Source organism: Rhyacophila brunnea, unplaced genomic scaffold (genome assembly GCF_057557595.1).
Source record: "Rhyacophila brunnea isolate RB1 unplaced genomic scaffold, BYU_Rbru_1.0 scaffold_13, whole genome shotgun sequence".
Classification (NCBI taxonomy): Eukaryota; Metazoa; Arthropoda; class Insecta; order Trichoptera; family Rhyacophilidae; genus Rhyacophila; species Rhyacophila brunnea.
Window position 1 is genome coordinate 622,570 of NW_028232785.1, and position 19,169 is coordinate 641,738.

A 19,169-nucleotide genomic window follows, 5' to 3' on the forward strand; every position below is an offset into this window, starting at 1 on the left:
CACGGTGAAATGTTTTACGTACAATTTACATGTAACCATATTTATTTATATTACATTAAAAAGACATTATTAAATTGGTGACCTCTGCCTATGAAAATGTTTGAATATTAATATAAGAATTATCATTTGTCTGATTGGTGTCCACTTATATAATATGAAAAATAATTTTATTATTATCATGCATGTACCAGCAGGCTATCTTCGTGCAATGGTGACGTCACCTGTGGTAAATACAGGTTTTTTTTAGGTAGGTATCTCTTGAATAGAATTCACTGGAAAGCAAGTCGATCGTACTACGATTTGTTTACAAAAACACTTTAGATCAAAAATCCTCTCAGTGGTTATATGGCAGTCATTTTTGTAAAAGGTGCAAGGTGCAGAACTAACCTGCCACTAGTAATACCAATTGGGAGGACAATAACCATGTTTAAGGCGATACATCAGTGAAACGGCAAATAATTTTCAACTATAGGCGCGACGAAATTATGGACCCGCTGCCATTCGGAGACACAACACAACACGTCAATTTGTTTCGTGATGGCGACGGGCGTATTAATGCTTAAATCGTGTAAAGATGACTAAAAACGTTACCCATTTACTTGAAAAAGAAAACATGTCAATGAATATAATATTATTGTTACTGACAGAACAATAAACAGAACATTAAATGGTCACATGTTGGATTTATATGACAAATTATATTTCGTTTGACAAGCGTCATTTGCATCCGCGACCCGCAATACGCGCATCGCCTAGCCACGATCTTTTTACACCGTGCCTCAACTGAGGTATAGCCTTAATGAAATCGCTTCGGATATTGATATATTCCACTTACGTGAGAGTGAATTTAGGTGGGCGTTCTTTTATAAGTTTTTAAGGTAGGGCCTATCAATAGTTCACTCTGTGTGCTTACATCTACTTTTATTTTTGTTATTTTATTTTATTTTATTACTTATTGTATTATTAACTCACATTTCTGTGTATTTTTATTTTAAAAATTGTTAACACTTATTTTATGCCATGTCGTGAACGCTTTGAATTTATAATTTGTTATGTTCATTATAATAAATGTAAAATAAATAAATTTGCTTTGTAACTTAAACGGTAAAGCACAACGTCCGGAGGGCGATGGTTTTGGGCTCAAATCCCATTAGGCGCTAAATTAGGAATATTCAATAAACAAAGCTGCATTCTTAAATGTTGTTTAATAGGATACCTATCTATTAATTTGAATTAAACATAATATATAGATATTATAATATTTGAGACTTTCTCGGTTGTTTGTCATAGTCATAGTGTCAACACATATCTCTTGATAATGGCATCTGCAACGAGCCTAAAACGTCGAGGAAAGATAGAAGAAGACGTACCTACACGCGGTGAAAAACCATAAATCAATTATTACGATATATAGAAATAGTTACTTAAGAATCCTACCTGTATGGTCTTTCTGTGGTAGAAGGTATTCTCGTCAGGGTCTGGACTCAGACACAGCATCCTGGGAAGGTCTTCTTCGTCCATCGTGCACTCCTTCTCCTGAATCATCAGAAAAAGTTTAATAAGTGAATTGCATCAAGTATGTATTACTGATTACATCTTCTATAGTTGGAGCAATATTCAACTTTTAAAAATAACATGGAATATGCAGTATGTTACTTTAGGGTAAGAAGTCGAGCATTCAACTCAATGTTGCTAATTGTACTAATTCTACTAATTGAATCATTACACTTAGTAACCGTATTGTCAGATTCACGTGCATACACACGCACAAACAGAAAAATGGTTTGGGGGGGGGGGGTACATTTCGAAAAAATATCCATAATAATAAATTTATCATATTATACTTTTAAGACGATGGGTGGTGGGCGACCTAAAAAAATCTAGTAGACTTCCACATTTACCCTACCTATTATTCCGGGTATATTTGCAATACTCAGACACTCCGAACTTTGAGTCTAGCGATAGTCACGTGGCCTGCAAATGTACCTATGTTATGATATTTGACAGGCGTACACACAGAAAATGTCTTGGAGGGGTTAATTTCGAAAATTCGAGGGAGCAAGGTTAATAAAATCTATATTTTCATCTCTTCAATCGCAAACCCACGCACTTTTCCAGGTACATTACCCATATACAGACACTCCGCACTTTGAGCCTAGCGATAAACACTTGACATGCAGGCATAACGATGCGTGCTCACCTACGAGTTATTGCAAGAAGTCGCATCCACAAGTGATTATCGAACGCGCGTGGTCTTGAGCCGGCTCTCACATCAAAACTCGTCTTGCCTCCAACGTGTCGAATACGTCGATGTGACGTCATCGTTATTCACAAAACACACATTGCCAAATGGAGCTCCGCAGATTGATCGAATGCAACTGTTCAGTTAAAAAAATTCTGCTGTTGCAATCGACAAGTTGCATGCTACTAGTGCTGCGAATTGGTCATGCCTACACCAGCTCATCGATTACCGGATCCAAATATCTATACGTTTCGAAGGTTACGTGCGAATGCCGCTAGGTAGATGTGCGCGGTCTTCATATGCAACACTGGATCGACGCTCTTGGAAGGTTTGATTTATGGCTGTGTGGCAGACGAGGCGAGTGTAGATGTGAGAGCCGGCTAACGGTCATAATAATCATTGTTAGGACCGTTAATTTCGTGATGTGAATATCAAAGCAAACATTGGATGGCCCTGATGGTTGCAACAATTGATGACTCCCACTGGTCTTGGAGTGGGTCCAATGTGAAGCCTGTTCTATCCTCAGTTTTGAAGTCCTGACAAAGAAGAAGAAGAAGTAGGTGATGTTTCATTCAACTAAATAATAATTAGTATTTTTACGGTTTTTATTAATTTTAATGGCTTCATATTATGTTCACAGGAAACTTTTCATTAAAAGCGTACATAAGTGAAACGGAAAATAATTTTCAACAGTATGATGAACAGCCAATCGGAGACTGACTGTCGAGGTGTGAGCACGTCAATTTGTTTTGTGATGGCGTCGGAGGAATATATTCTTAAATCGTGTAAAGATGACTAAAAAACGTTCCGCATGTACTTGAAAAAGAAAACATGTCAAGGAATATACTATTATTATTACGAATATAATAATAAACATAACATTAAAAGAACCCATTGTAAAATTTTCTTGACAAATTATATTTCGTTCGGCTCGCGTCATTTGCACAATCCGCGCATCGCCTAGTCACGATCTTTTCAGACCATGCCTCAGCTGAAGTATAGCCTTAAACATATTTGAGGAAACCAGGGAACTCAGAAATAATGAGAACTGAAATACCTCACGGGTAAGGAGAAGCAGGTAACCGATCTCGAGTAAGGAAGAATACGGGATAAACTTAAACACGACGTGTCAAGAATACGGCATACGTCGAATACTGACAACTGCTCTCGGTTTATGTTTATGCATTGACGTTCATTTAATACTGGTGTATTACACACACTATTGCACGTGCATAATGAGTGGTGGTTATGAGGACACTCACACATTCAAAACCCTGCATCAAAATGTAGTGTATTGAATATAGTCTATCGGAATTCTATTTATTAATCTGTTCTGTGGAGGAAATCTTTTAATCTTTAAACGGTTGTCTTGAATTTAAATAGATGGGTAACTATAAAACATTGAATAATAATATTTTCCATGCATTTTCCTCTTCATTGTATACTATGGTAAAAACCAGTTTTATACTCATTTCTATAGGAAAACCTGACCTAACCACTATCTCTAGACCAGGGGGGGGGGGGGGCAAACTTTTTGTATGGAGGGTCAAATTCAAGAATTCAAAATGAGCGGCGGGCCGCAAGTAAAATACAATTTTTAGATAATATACACTATTTACGAGTATTATCACGAAAAATAAACATTACAAAAAAAATAACGAGAAGAATGAAACTGTTTTTAACATCTTTTTAAATTCATGTGTTAATTTTATAGTTGATATTCTCAAAACTGATTCTAAATGGGCATCGGAGATATTTGATCGTAAAGAATTTTTATTGAGGTTCATGATCGAAAATGTTTGTTCACATATATAGGTTGATTCAAAAATAACGAACATTTTTCTTGCATAATCTTTAAGTTGGTCGAATTTGTCTGAATTAAGGGCATTGTAAAATTTGGAGATTTCTTCACGATTCTCTTAAATCAGTGTCACACTGTAGATCAATAATCTCAAGTTGTAGCTCTGTCGGTACACTATCAATATCTATTGATCTACATACAATATCTACATCCAGAGCGAGATTACAATCCGAAATTTCTTTCCATTCATTCCCAATCGATGTTCAACGTAGAAAATAGTGGTTACATAGTGTGAGACGAGACGCAAGGAAGACGTACTGAGATAATACATTTACGAAACAATAAATTCAATGTCAATATTTAAAAAAAAAATATAAAAGAGTTATTCGTAATCAGAAGTACAATTAATGATGGCGGGCCGCAAAAAAATACCCGGCGGGCCGCAGTTTACCCCCCCCCCCTGCTCTAGACCAACACAATCGATACACAATCAATTACAACAACGATTCACAAGCCTGTACGTTTCAGTGACGAAGGGTGGATGTAGGCTGTGGAGATCCGACAGAAAAAGTGCACACTAAACTTTGTCAGTTAAGAATTTTATTTGTTTTTATTGTTGTTTAATTTAATAAAACGCATCTTGCAGTTCAGTTCAGTGCAATGCAGTTCCACCATGAATTGACAGTTAACAAAATAAAATAAATTATTTGTTTTCGTTGAAGTAACAATACAAATTGTAGCTGCCTGTCTAAATTACGCCATATTTTATAGATAGAACAATATGTTTTATTCATTACGTCTTGGTTTAGACAGGGCTTAATCGAATTTTAAAATCCATCTGCAATTTGTCCAATGAAAACTATAATAAGTATGACTGAAAAGGTGTGTTATTTCATTGGTATTGTCGGATATCCACAGCCTACCTCGTCGTGAGAACCGGCTAAACATCTAAGCTAGGAAGGTTTTAATTGATTTTTTATAACTAACCAACACCATCTGTAAATTATTGTAGCTTAGTTCAATAAAAACGAATACGTGTGACTAACAAAGTTTAATGTGCACTATTTATGTCGGATCTTAACAGCCTACCTCCACCCGTCGCCACTGCTATTTACGTATGTACCTATTCTTATAATATTGGATAATTATCTTTATTTATTTAAGAAAACAAAACAAAACATTGTGGACATAACAAATCTAAATTAAAGACGTACACAACATGAGATTTACATTATAACTAATATTACCCTCACAAGAAAGAAGAAGAGAGTATCTATATAAAATAATAATAAAAAATAAATCATACAACCCATTCACTGCGTCCAACGCAACTGGCGCGTTGCCCATCAGGTGGCCATTAGATATAATTAGCATATTATTTAAATGTGGTAATTAGATATAAATATATCGAATACAGAGTACATAGTTTCTTCTTCTTCCACCCTGTCACGTCCCAACATTGGGGCATAGGGCAAGCACAAGTTGGCGCCACTTCACTCGGTCCATCGCCAACTCTTCCGCCTCCCGGCATGTCAGACCTGCAGCACGTAGGTCGCTCTTGTAGCACTGCTGCTGGGTGAGGGAGGGCCGGCCACGGCGACGGAACCCTTGAGGCTGTGCCACAAGGGTACGAAGTGTCGCACTCTTCGGCGGCATCCGGAATAGTACATAGCACGTCACCGAAAATGAAAATGTCTACGTCTTTGAAGAGCGCATTGACTGGTTTTGCACCCATCGCTAATGATGCCTGATAGGCTTGACACGAGGTAACGGTTCCGATACAGAATAAATCATGGCTGCGACCACGTAGGTAATTGACAGGTGCATGTAAGTTCAAATTCATTAGGACACCAGGGTTGGAAACCATCCCTCGCGATAACAGGCAAAAGTGTATCTGTCAAGAGAAAAAGAGACGTGCGAGATTCAAGAGAGTGAAAAGTAAGCATGCCTTGTAGAAAGGCAGTCGGAAAATAATCATTTGACGAATTATTGAAAGGAAAATAGTTCAAAGTCTTAAAGTAAAGACATCGAAGAAAATTTCTTCTGGACGCGTTCTAAATTAAGCTTATAGGAAACCTCATAAGGACACCAGATAATCGACCCATATTCAAGAATGCTACGCACTAATGAGACATAGAGTGTACGTAAGACATTTGGATTCTTGAATGGATGGTTTGGATTCGCATGATGAAGAGTTGACTTGAGTTGAGCCTACCTCCACTCTTCGCTACCGGAGCATGGTTATGTTGGTAAACTCCACAAATATTAACATCGCTCGGTTGCCTGTTGAGCAACAGTTTACCATACTGGATTCGAATAATAAGCAACAAATGGCACTACGATCGTAATTCACAGCTTATTTGCCCCGGCCTAAATATACCTAGTCGCATTAGACATGACCATACCCCCACCAAAAATATTCTTTCCTCCAAGATTCAACATCGTATTCGTCCGGAACCAGAAAAGCGATTTGATACACATCTGTTGAAATATTTAATAATATGCTTTTTAAAACTCCATATATTACGACTGTTTTTCGAAATTGCCCCCCCCCCCCCCAAAGTAGAGACAATAAATATAATTCCGATAGGCTATATTCAATACGCTACATTTTGATGCTGGGTTTTGAATTTGTGAGTGACCTACGAAAATGAAGCAATCATTATGCACGTGCAATAGTGTGTGTAATACAGCAATATTAAATGAGCGTCAGTGCATAAACCGAGAGCAGTTGTCAGTAAACGATGTATGACGTATTTCAGTTTATCCCGGAATAAAATGGTTAGATCCAAGACCCTCTTTGCACACCCAATTTGTGATGAATACATTTTCTAGTCTTTTAAAAGAGTTAATCGAATCTGAACTGTTTCAAGGCCCCCTTTTAAATATACCAACCAATCGATCGCGTCATCTGCGTCAAAGTGTAAACTAAGCATGGCTGTAGAGCACAGAACAGAAAATAAATAGAATTCCAATACGCTACATTTTGATGCAGGGTTTTGATTGTGTGAGTGTCCTGCGAAAATGCACGCATTATGCACGTGCAATGGTGTGTGTAATACACCACTATTAAATAGCAGTTGTCAGTATTCGGACGTATGACGTATTCTTGACACGTGTTTAAGTTTATCCCGGTTTCATCCTTACTCGAGATCGGTTACCTGCTATTCCTTGCCCGTTAGGTATTTCAGTTCCCATTATTTCTGATTTCTCTGGTCCCCCATCCATAACAATTTTTAGTGTGTTACATTGTGAAGTAGGTACTAATAAAATGGCACAGTAGATTCCAAGTAGATTCATATAAATTCACCACACAACGAGATAACAATATGATGTCATAGCATCCAACAGTTTCAATGAGTGTTGCCAACTCCCGTCGAAGAAGATGCCATACGCGGTAAGAAAATAAGATATTTTAGCATTGAAGTTAAAGTCCCTCCACCAAACCCGCCCCGTACCACCCTCGGTCTTAATCGAGAGTATCACGGGACCCGTCAATTGGTGATGTGAAGCATCTAAGAATTGGCCTGGGAGTGTCCTGGGAGAAGATGCCCAAGACTTAGATTGCTACGCTCAAAGTGAGCTCTGACTGAGTTTACTGAGTTTACTCTAATGCAAAGTGCCAGGGAGAGAAAAAGCACATGGAAATTACTAAAAAGAAAATGAACCTACTTGTTTTTTTAAATTAAAGAACGAAGCTAATCATACAGGCAGCAAAATTTATGTGAAGAGATCTTCACGCCCGTAGTAAGACGCCGCAAATTTTTTGAAAGCAAGATAATTGGCCTTAGTAGCAACCAGGTCGGATGGGCCGATGGGTCCAACAGCTGGTTGGACCGACCTGAGCATTTCCTCCCGTTCGGAGCACACACTCAGACACTCCCATAAGATGTGGTTGGCATCTTGTATTTCCCCTCCGCATGGACATGTCGGACGGCTTGCAAGTCCAAGCTCGAAGAGCTTGCCAGCGAATCCACCATATTTTAGCAGGAAAACTGTTAGATTTCTTGAAAACAATACGTCGATGAAAATGGGGGATTCGTAGTTTCCCAAATCACCGTTATGACGTCCGTAGCCAAGATAATAATTTATTTATTTATTTGTTTTTTATTTTACATATTGTGGGTTTTTACAAATTTTAAGTTTAAGACGTTCACAACATGAGATTTAGAAACAAAAAAATATTATTAAAACCGTATTAGGTACATAAAAAAAGAGATAGGTCAGTATTAAGTTATTCAACAGTATACATGTGTAAATACAAAAAATATAAAGTACCTATATAGGTACAAGGAAGTATACCGGATGAGTTACGCAGACCCTATTTTAAGAATTTATAAAACAACGTCTACCTATACTCGTCCTCACGTAGATGGAATATATCAACATCCGAAGCGATTTGGTTGAACAAAGTTATTGCCCTCACAATAAAGCCTGAGTATATCTTTTTGCACAATCAACGAGTGGTCCAGTGTTCAGCTGTCAAAATCAGATCCCATATTGCCTGACATATTGATTCGCCCTTTCTCGTTTCAAATTGAATCATAAAACATTCTCATATATTCATATATAAATTCCTGTTATTCATCAGCTAAAGTCAGACTAGTCCTTCACACAAAAACCAGTGGTAATATCGATTTCCAAAAAAATATGTAGCATTGATATATGCATTACATTTGTAAAAGGTGTGTTAATGCTAGTTAATGCTGGCTAATGTTAATATTAATCTGAAACTAAGAATACTCCGACAAGTGAACACGACAGACGCGTCAGTATGAGCACTCTATAGAATAATGACAGGTCATCGATAGAAAACGGGAGGGGCCGAAAAGGTAGGATCACTCGTGAATGTTTCGGCTTTCTATTTGAGTCGGCAACGGGTATAGGTAATAATTTTTCTTTTCAATTAAACAATTTCAAATTAACAATTCCCGTGCCAAGCAAAATCATCTCGCGTGCCATAGCTTCGCCATCACTGTTGTATAATAATAAATTTACAGATTTATCGAGTTATTATCCCTGTTGTATTATATTATTATTGACTTAATAAATAGAATTCTTATGTTAACATACATGAAGCAAACAATTTTAATCACAACACGAAATTAAAAATACAAAGAAGAAATTACATATACTTACCTACTTTAGTATAAATAAAAAAACTGCGCAATAAGGAAGATATTTCAGATCCGCCCCCCCCCCCTTCCCCAGAAATGAAATCTGATTATTTAAATGAACGTAAAAATACTTCTTCTCCTTCGTCAGGACTTCGTGACTAGAGTTGGGTATTTTCCGAAAAAATCTGAATCTCGAGATTCGGGATTTCCAGAAAAGAATTCTCGAGATATCGGGAAACTTTTAAAAAATCCTAAAATCAGTGTAAAAACAGACAAATTCCAAAAAATATGATTTTCTTTATTTACATAAGAAGACAAACAAAATACAAGTAGGAAAACAAAAATAATTCAAAATATTAGGTACTTATTAAAATGGTATATCAAATCACACAGACTGTCAATCGCTGCGTCTAACAATCACGTACGCTTTTGAGACACAAAATTCCTTGATGTTGCAAAAATTGCGCTCATTTTGAGTCGACTTTGGCTTAATTGTGTTAAATGCCCCCATCAGTCTTTGAACGTTTCGTGTTTTCTGTCCACCTTTTTATGGTGTTTGGTTGTCTGTTAAATTTTGATCTTTAGTTTGATTTATTAATGCTCATTGTAGACAATGTTTTTTTACAAATATAAGTACTTCCAAATAAAGAAGCCATTTGATGAGCATCATGGCCCCCACATCCTGAAGCGCGCCCCCAGGCTAGGATCTTTGGCGGGCCCCCCTACATATTACTAAAGATAAAGGCAGTGTGACACTCTACAGTTGCGTTCTCCAAATAGTGTACTGTACGCGGTAAAATGAGTGTGCATATTTAGTTTTTTTTGTATACCTATATAAATATTAATACATCCAATTGAATTATGGAGTTGTCGAGTATCGATACACAATTAAATATTGTATCCTGTATCGTACAACCACATAATTTGAAATAATAACGTCATTATTAAAGATAATTACAAGATAAAAACGGCCGGCCTAAAGATAAATGTCTCAAAGACAAAAGTGATGAGGAACTGCTTTTCGGACCCTGCGATTATCTGTATTAATGGCACCCAACTCGAGGAAGCCAGCTACGTCTATCTCGGTGCCTATAGACGGAAGCATGCACAATGAAATTGCTCGCAGAACAAAGCTGGGATGGAGTGCTTTCGGACGTCTAAATAGTATCTTCAAGAATGACCTACCATTATGTCTTAAGCGTAGGCTTTTTAACCAATGTGTGCTGCCCTTGCTCACGTGTGCCCTCAACACGAAAGATGTCCAAAGGCTAAGAGTCGCACAGCGAGGCATGGAGAGGTGTATGTTGGGCATCACGCGAAAGGACCGTAAGAGAAACGAATGGCTTAGGAAGCAAACAGAAGTACGCGATGTAATAGACGTTGCCAAACAGCTGAAATGGAGATGGGCGGGGCACATTGCTCGCCGAAAGGACGGCCGCTGGACAAATGCCGCCATCCAATGGTACCCAAGGGGCACGAAACGGCCACAGGGTCGACCTAAAAGCCGCTGGATTGACGAACTGATAAAGTTCGGCGGAAATACGTGGCAGCGAACGACACAGGACCGAGAGAGTTGGAAGAAGCTTGGGGAGGCCTTCATCTAGCAGTGCATCGACCCCGGCTGATGATGATGACAAGATAAAAAGAAAATTTTATATACTTACAACGTTTATAAATTTTCTGTTGAATCATATAAACTGGACTTGACTAGCTTAGATAGAAATAATACTGATTTCCATAGTAACGCACGTGTATATTAATAATTTAGTTGCTAGGACCCCAGACTCCTAGCAACCAATAATGGTGTCGAAATAACTTTTCATACAAAACCGAATTAACTGAACATGAATTCAATTCTACTTAAAGATGGTTAAACGTCTTAAAAAAATGCATTGGCATCGTGTTAAAACGTGTAAAAGTTTCAAATGTCTAGCTAGTCGGGAAGTTAGTTAAAATCGATTGCAAGATTTGTACCGGACAAAAAACCACCGGACAAAGAACCACCGGACAAATAAAAATACGAGCTAAGAAAAACGTTGTAAAAAAATAGTGCTGCAGGCGACCCCCAGGTTAGAACCCTGTCAGCCCCCTCTTTGTGGGGGCCATGATGAGCATGTTTAACTATATTTGGATATACGCCAAGTGAAAGTCCTTTCTAGAATTCAATTAAGATAAGATGCTTTTGCTTCCACGTTCTCTTGCAAATCTATTAATTTACGGGAATAGCGTCCGTGTTACTTGAAAAAGGATCTTGAAAAATATTAAAATTCATTTTGATGTTTATTAAAATCCGAGAAGCGCTTAGAAAATTCATCAAACACACATTGAATGATCCTGGAGTATTTTTCTGATCGAATTCTGGAAGCCTCGGTAGATTCATCCAAAAGAATCTGACATACTTCTAAATGACAACCAACATCGAATTGTTGTTGAGTCGAATCTTTCGCTCTGAAGCCTAAAAAATAATACAGATTTAACATAAAGCTCGCGGGACACACTTTGTGAATCCTTGATCCAGGGCAGGGTTTCCCAAACTATGTTCCGCCAAACCTGAATAGGTGTTCCGCGACCATTTGGAAAGGTTTTATACACTGCAACACATTTAAACTTCTTCTACTAAGTAGAAGTAAAATAAGTAAAACTAATATAATTAAAGAATCTACTTCATATTTAAAGGCGAGTGATGATCAATCACCACTGATGTTTATGACGTCAAGTATCTAGATAGGTCATGGCTCGCACAAGAGGGGGCTCACAGGACTCTAGCCTGGGGGCCTGGGCTTACGGGGGGCCCAGCGTGAGAGATCGACTAGCCATAGCCAAGTGAGATAAACACATCACAAACATGCACTAATAGTAAAAAAAATGTCAAGCATACTAACATTTAAAAGTATGTGGTTTTGCCATACTTACAATTTTTGATTATTGTCGATATTTGACATGTCCATAATTGTGCATATCAACATAAAAGTGGATGTATTAAAAATACAAAATATCGCTAAAAATACCCTTAATTTTACCTCGAACACCATTTGGAATATGCAACTGTAGATCGTCACATTGCCAGTAGGGGGCCCGTCAAAGATTCTAGCCTGGTAGCCCGCTTCGGGATGTGGGGGCCATGATCTAGGTACAGACGGAAGACCATCTTTTATCACACCGTGCGCATGAAAAAGATGGGGTATATTGTTTTTAACTGACCAGCTGACAAGTCTTGTCAGTTAAACGACAGTTGCCAAAATTGGCAGAACAATAAATAACCTACAAAATAAACTAAGTGTTCCGTTAAAATTTCCGGGTTTGCGAAGTGTTCCATTGCAGAAAAAGTTTGGGAAACCCTGATCTAGGGCATCCAATATGTGCTTTAATATTCTGATACGGCATGTCTAAGAGACAAGAGAACGCAGATGATACAAACGTTTTTAATAATAAATACGACTGTGACAGGTCGCAATAACTCATAGGCGAGTACTGTTGATATAACTGCAGGGTGTTTATAGATAGACTCAAAATGTGGAGTGTGTGGGTATGAGGAATGTACCCAGAAAATCTCGGGGGAGTCTACTGTTAAAGCGACGAGAAGCTATACCTAGTAGGCGGTGTAAATGTGGAAGTCAGTGACACCTGTAAAATATGAGGAACATAATTGGTCCAAGATTTGATCCTTGGGGAACACCTGAAAGAGTTTGAAAGACTTCAGATGCACTCCCAGTGTACTCGAAATATTGACAACGATGCGAGAAATAAGATTTGAAAAAAAAAATACAAAATTAATAGATCCGCCTAGTGCACTCAGTTGAGTTAAAAGAATATCATGATCATGTCCATGCACTAAGCATAGATAGCAGTGGCGAAGGGTGGAGGTAGGCTGTTAAGATCCGCCATAAATAGTGCACGTTAAACTTTAGCTGTCATACGTATTTTTTCATTGAAATAAGACTACAATTTAAAGATGGTGTTGGTTAGTTTTTAAAATTCAATTAACCTCGCGGAAAGCAAGCCATACCAAATAATAGTCAAAAAATAGTTGTCTTTCTATAAAATGTCTAAAATTATGCAATTAAATCATACATAACTCTGGATACATGTACCGTTTTTTTTAAATAATAAAAAAATCGGTTAGGTTAGGTTAGGTACATGTTCAAACACGCGCGTTAACATGATCTTACTCCCTACTTCATTTATCGTTTGTCAATTTATGGCTACGGCCGTATGTCGTAGCTTAGCTTAGCCACTGGGAAATGCCAATAGAAATGGCGTATTTCAAAAAAATACTACCTTATTCTTAGGTCAATAATTATTATAAAGCAAACATTATTCGTAATGTTTATCACATTTGAACGGTCAAAGATATAGCTTATAATCAGTATCTTTAAAATTATCTTTAAATGTGTAAATTTTGCCCATTTTTTGAATAATAAAATGCCTAATTCTTGTCAAATTTGGAATCACAAAGATTATCAATATAATTTTTTATTGTAAATATTTCACTATAATAATGTCGACATAAATTTTACTAATGGTTTTGTAAATGCGTTTAAAAATTAATAAATCTAAAAAATCTTAACACCACTTCACATGGACGGACTGAAATATGACTATATTCCAAAACATTAGAGCGAGAAGTTTAAAAGAATACTTTTTTATGTAATAAAGATACTTTATGCAGTCATCAAATGTTTAAAATAAATATAAAGGATAATAAGGCTTCAAAATTATATAAATATCTAGATTATCTACAACGTTTAAGGAATGTCCAGGGTTATGCTCTGAAAATACCATACAAGATCCATTTTGACCTACGCGGAGCATGTGGGCCCTTAATAAATTTAAAAAAAAACGAACCAACAAAATGTGTAGGTAATGTCGGTATGAATGAAAAAGTGTGCATAATTTTGTCGTACCTATCGTCCAAAGTATACCAAAACTATTATGGTTTGGCTTAGGCAGTGTTTATTAATTTTTAAAAAAACTAACCAACACCACCTGTAAATTGCAGTCTTAGTTCAATAAAAACAAATATGTATGACTATAAAGATTAACGTGCACTATTTAATGCGTATCTTAACAGCCTACCTCCACCCTTCGCTACCGATAGATAGTGGGCTAACTTATTATTAAAATTGTGGGTCCTCCTTTGTGATCAGGTCAATTTTCAGTTTTATGTCAAATCATCTTGACTCACGAGGGTCATCACCTCGTTGCAGATATGAAAAACAGAACGGCAGCAAAATGTCTACCAAAACATGACCAGACATGGAGATTAGCGAAGTCTCTTATAAGTAAGTAATCAATTGAATGATGTAGTTACTAGTTGTATATTATTTATGTTCTCCTTTATAAAGTACATCACATTAATAATATAATTATCCAACCATATGGGAGACCAGTCTCAGGAAATAAAAACTAGAATTGAGATCGCAAGGAGCGCCTTTCTCAAAATGAGACGCCTCCTTAGCAATCGAGACCTTAACCTAGGTCTGAGACTGCGTATGGTACGTTGTTATGTTCTCTCAATTATTTTCTATGGTATGGAAGTATGGACGCTAAACCAAGAGATGTCACGGAGACTTGAAACTTTCGAGATGTGGCTGTATAGACGCATCCTTAAAAACTCCTTGGACTGACCGGGTGACAAATGTTGAAGTTCTCAATCGAATGAGGAAGGACTGAGAAGTTCTACGTAGTATCAAAACCAGGAAACTACATTACCTCGGCCACATTATGAGAGGTCAAAAGTACAGCATTCCCCAACTTGTCATTCAAGGAAAGATCAATGGGAAGCGTAGCAGAGGACGGCGCCGCATTTCGTGGCTTTAGAACCTCCGTGATTGGTACGAGTGCAGCTCCACTAAACTGTTCCGGGTAGCAGACGACAAAGATAAGATCGCCTCGATGGTGGCTGACCTCCGATAGGGGATGGGACAATAAGAAGAAGAAGATCCAACCATGTCCGATCTTAATAAGATCATAATATAGGCCTCCACAGAGTGGAGGTTTGCATTATCAGATTTTGTTTTTACGAGAAATGGATGTCAGCTCATGGCCCCCACGAAGGGCGGGCTGACAGGGCTCTAGCCTAGGGGCCCGGCGTGGCGGGTAGACTACATAATTGAGATAAACACATATCTTAATTTTGCTTTAATAGTAAAAAAAGTCGCCTGTAGCGCTATTTCACTTCGGGGTTATTACTATTTTAAAATACCTATAAGTATGGTTGTACGATGCAATTTTTGGTTATTGTGTGTCGATATTCAACAACTCCATAATTCGATGTGTTAAAAATCACTAAAAATACACTGAATTTATTGACCTCTAACACGATTTAGAAAACGCCTTTGTAGAGCGTCAGACTGTCCTTAACTTTAGTGATAGGTAGGGGGGCCGCCAAAGATCCTGGCCTGGAGACCTGCTTCATGATGTGGGGGCCATGTGTCAGCCACTTGCTCAACCTATTAGATCAATATGTTTACTTGTCAGACCCAGGATCCCAGTGCCTCATTTACTATTTACTCCTCGAACTTTGTATACTTAGTTACTTCTTATGACAAATGGTGAGCGAGGGGTAGAGGTAGGCTGTTAAGATTCTACATCTACATAAAAACTGCACACTAAGTTTTGTCAGTCTTGCTTACTTATTTAGCATATAGCGCCGTGGGTCCCAGGTTCTAATCCTGGGTCTGACAAGTACACATATTATTGTTTTTCAATTTGTGTATGAGTCAGATTATGGACCTAATAGATTGAGCAAGTGGCTCCATTTCTCGTAAAAACTAAATCTCTTAATACAAATATCCACTCTGTGGAGGCCCGTATTATGATCTTATTAGGATCTTATTAAAACTAAACCTTGATAGTTTAGGTATGATATGGGCGATCTGACGAAAATAGTATTATGGCTTGGTTTTCGCAGGGTTCAATTGAATTTTAAAAACTAACCAACACCTTATAATTATGTAAATTGTACCAAGTCTTATTTCAATGAAAACAAATATGTACGGTATGGCTGACAATGTTTAGTGTGCAATGTTTATAGTAAATCTTAACAGCCTACCTCCACCCTTTGCCACTGGTACCTTTTAATCCATTACACCGACACCCTAGTGACGGTTTTGGGTACGTGGAACGTAAAACCCAGAGCAGTATTGCCAAATACTGTCGTTCACAAAAATATGCCAGATAGGGAAATACAATTAGATAGATGGCTGAAAAAATGCTAGATTGTCACAAAGTGCCTCAAAAGCAGCGTTTCAAAAAATAATTCATAATAATTATTATTTTTAAATGATATTAGGTAAAAAAAAATGTCATAATATTGTTTATGTAACATTAAATTATAAGAGGCCAGTATGTTGATATTCAATCATTTCTGGTATAAAAGATATTCTAGCTTTATTATGAGAAGTTTTAAGCTGTTTGCGGTGTCGAAAAACGATAGATTTAACGCCAAACGCCAAATGCAAATTTTTCAAACAAGACGCGTAAGTTGTCAACACTGAACCAGAGGCGCTGAAAGGTTTGAAAGACCTTTTGCAAATATTTTAAAACAGAAAAAGCAATAGCCGTGTTGCTTAGATTTTTTTATTACTTTGTTTTGTGTTTGAATTGATTGTTTACATTATTTGATTAATCATTTGTAATTAAATGAAACACAATTTTATAATACTTATTCCACTTTTTAAAACTCATTGGACGCTAAAGACGCGCCTAGCGCGTAACGATCAGGTGGCCATTAGATATAATTAGGATGCTATTTAAATGTGGTAATTAATTACACCCACGGTGGCCGCGCGGCTTAAGTGTTGGACTATCACGCCGTGGGTCACAGGTTCGAATCCTGGGTCTGGCTAGTACACATATTGTTTTTCAATTTGTGTGTGAGTCGGGGTATGGACCTAATAGGTTGAGCAAGTGGCTGACATCCATTTCTCGTAAAAAACAAAAATCTGTTAATACAAACCTCTACTCTGTGGAGGCCCATATGATCCTATTAGGAAAGGACATGGTCGAAAAAAAATTAGTAATTATCTAGTCAGCAGTCAATGTATTTTAAATTTTGTACCGGTTTCGTCCTCTTTATGGGGACATCATCAACCTTGAAGAGCACGAAACCGGTACAAAATTTAATTAAAAAGTGGAATAAGTATTATAAAATTGTGTTTCATTTAAATACAATTTTTTTTCCGACCATGTCCGATCCTAATAAGATCATATGGGCCTCCACAGAGTAGAGGTTTGTATTAACAGATTTTGTTTTTTATGAGAAATAGATGTCAGCCACTTGATCAACCTATTAGGTCCATACCCTGACTCACACACAAATTGAAAAACAATACGTGTACTAGCCAGACCCAGGATTCGAACCTGGGACCCACGGCGTTATAGTCCAACGCTTAAGCCGCGCGGCCACCGTGTGTATTTACATATTAAAATTACGTCATTACAAATAATTAATCAAATAATAAAATGCAGTTCCACCATGAATAATTGACAGTTAACTAACACTATAAAATAGATTGTTTACATCTCAGATTGGATGAAAAATACGCATTGTTTCATGATTTTCATACAATGGAAAACCATGATGTACTGATATCCGACATTTTATGTAAGGAAAACATTTAAAATTTATAAACAAATCAAACCTTATCGAGTATAATAAAATTATGAATAAACATTTTATTGGTATTATCGCCATGGGCCCCAAATCGTGAAGCGGGCCCCAGGCTAGGATCTTCGGCGGACCCCCCTACCTATCTCTAAGGATAAAGGCAGTGTGACGCTCTACAGTGGTACTTTCCAAATGGTGTACATATGCGGTAAAATTAATGTATATGTTTAGATTTTTATTGTATATTTTAATACATCCATCTGCATTATGGAGATGTCGAGTATTGATATAATAGGTACACAATTAAAAATTGTATCGTAAAACCACATAGCTTTAAATATTTTTTTTTTACTAATAAAGCAAATTTGTAATGTGTGTTTATCTCACTTATTTGGTCGACTCGCCTCGTCGGGCCCCTCCTGAGCCCTGGCCCCCAGGCTAGAGCCCTGTCAGCCTAGAGCCTTGTGCGGACAATGCTTATCGCTATATAAAATTAAATTAATTTTACATGTGTGGATATTTTAAATATCATTTAATAAATATGTCCAAAGAAAAACCTCTTATCTACAAAAAATAAGCCATAATTATTATATTCTTAAAAAACACAACACACTGTTATCAAACGTTCCTATTTCAAAAAATGGCGCCGAAAACAACGACAGACGTCACAATTAATTTTCCATACTGAATCGCGTAACGCGAAACGCCCCTCACTTCACACCCGTCACAAAACAACACGACACAATGTCAATAATGCAAAAACTGACAAAAAACCCGGATTAAACGGTTCCCGGTCGAGATTTCTGGACGGGGGTTGCAAACGCACCTGCCTCGAAGTGTCCGGTTGTCCGGTTTCGCCTGTCAGCCGGGATTTTTACCGGATTTTGAGGTTAAAACGTCACTGGACTGTACCCGGCAGAGAATTGTTTCGCCAATCAACTATAGCGAGGCACTGAATTGATAGCGCTTGTTTTCGAAGAGTTATTTCGATATTTGCGGCCGCCAGATGATGTCAACATTTACATAATTATTTCATCATTGATTTGTATAAAACTTTGTTGATTTTGCGATTTTTGCGGCCGCCGTAGCAGAGTATAGCCAGTGACGTCCCGTGAGGGTAGGCAGATTGAGCGTCGCTTGGAGGCGGCAGTTACTCAAAGGGCGGCAAATCGAGGAGAATCATTAGGTATATATAGAATTAGCTACATAAACGTAGTAATAACGGAAATATCTTTCCATTAAAAAATCAGCTCTCTGGTTGGAAACAAAATGTATTAATTATTAACTAACATACCAGGTTTAATAGGACTATATTTTTTGTTGGGTTCGCGATGTCTAGTTTACTTCCGTTGTCCTTGGAGGTCACGACCTTGATGACCAGCAATGACACTGGCAGAT

At 37.5% G+C, this 19,169-nt stretch overlaps 1 protein-coding gene across 2 annotated transcripts in view; it reads right to left on the reverse strand.

Annotated features, from left to right (window-relative positions):
• cnc (NFE2 like bZIP transcription factor cap-n-collar) overlaps positions 1-18,725 on the reverse strand; it is a 222,372-nt gene extending 203,647 nt beyond the window's left edge. The window contains exons 1-2 of one of the 2 annotated variants that reach the window (XM_085941546.1): positions 18,598-18,725; positions 1,438-1,536 (exon numbers count right to left, since the gene is read on the reverse strand). In XM_085941546.1, the coding sequence (XP_085797672.1) occupies positions 1,438-1,521 (84 nt within the window). In that variant the 5' untranslated portion in view covers positions 1,522-1,536; positions 18,598-18,725. Of the gene's footprint in view, positions 1-1,437; positions 1,537-18,538 lie in introns of both variants that reach the window. The other variant, XM_085941547.1, reaches the window with a different exon arrangement.
• Between the last annotated feature and the right edge of the window lie 444 nt (positions 18,726-19,169).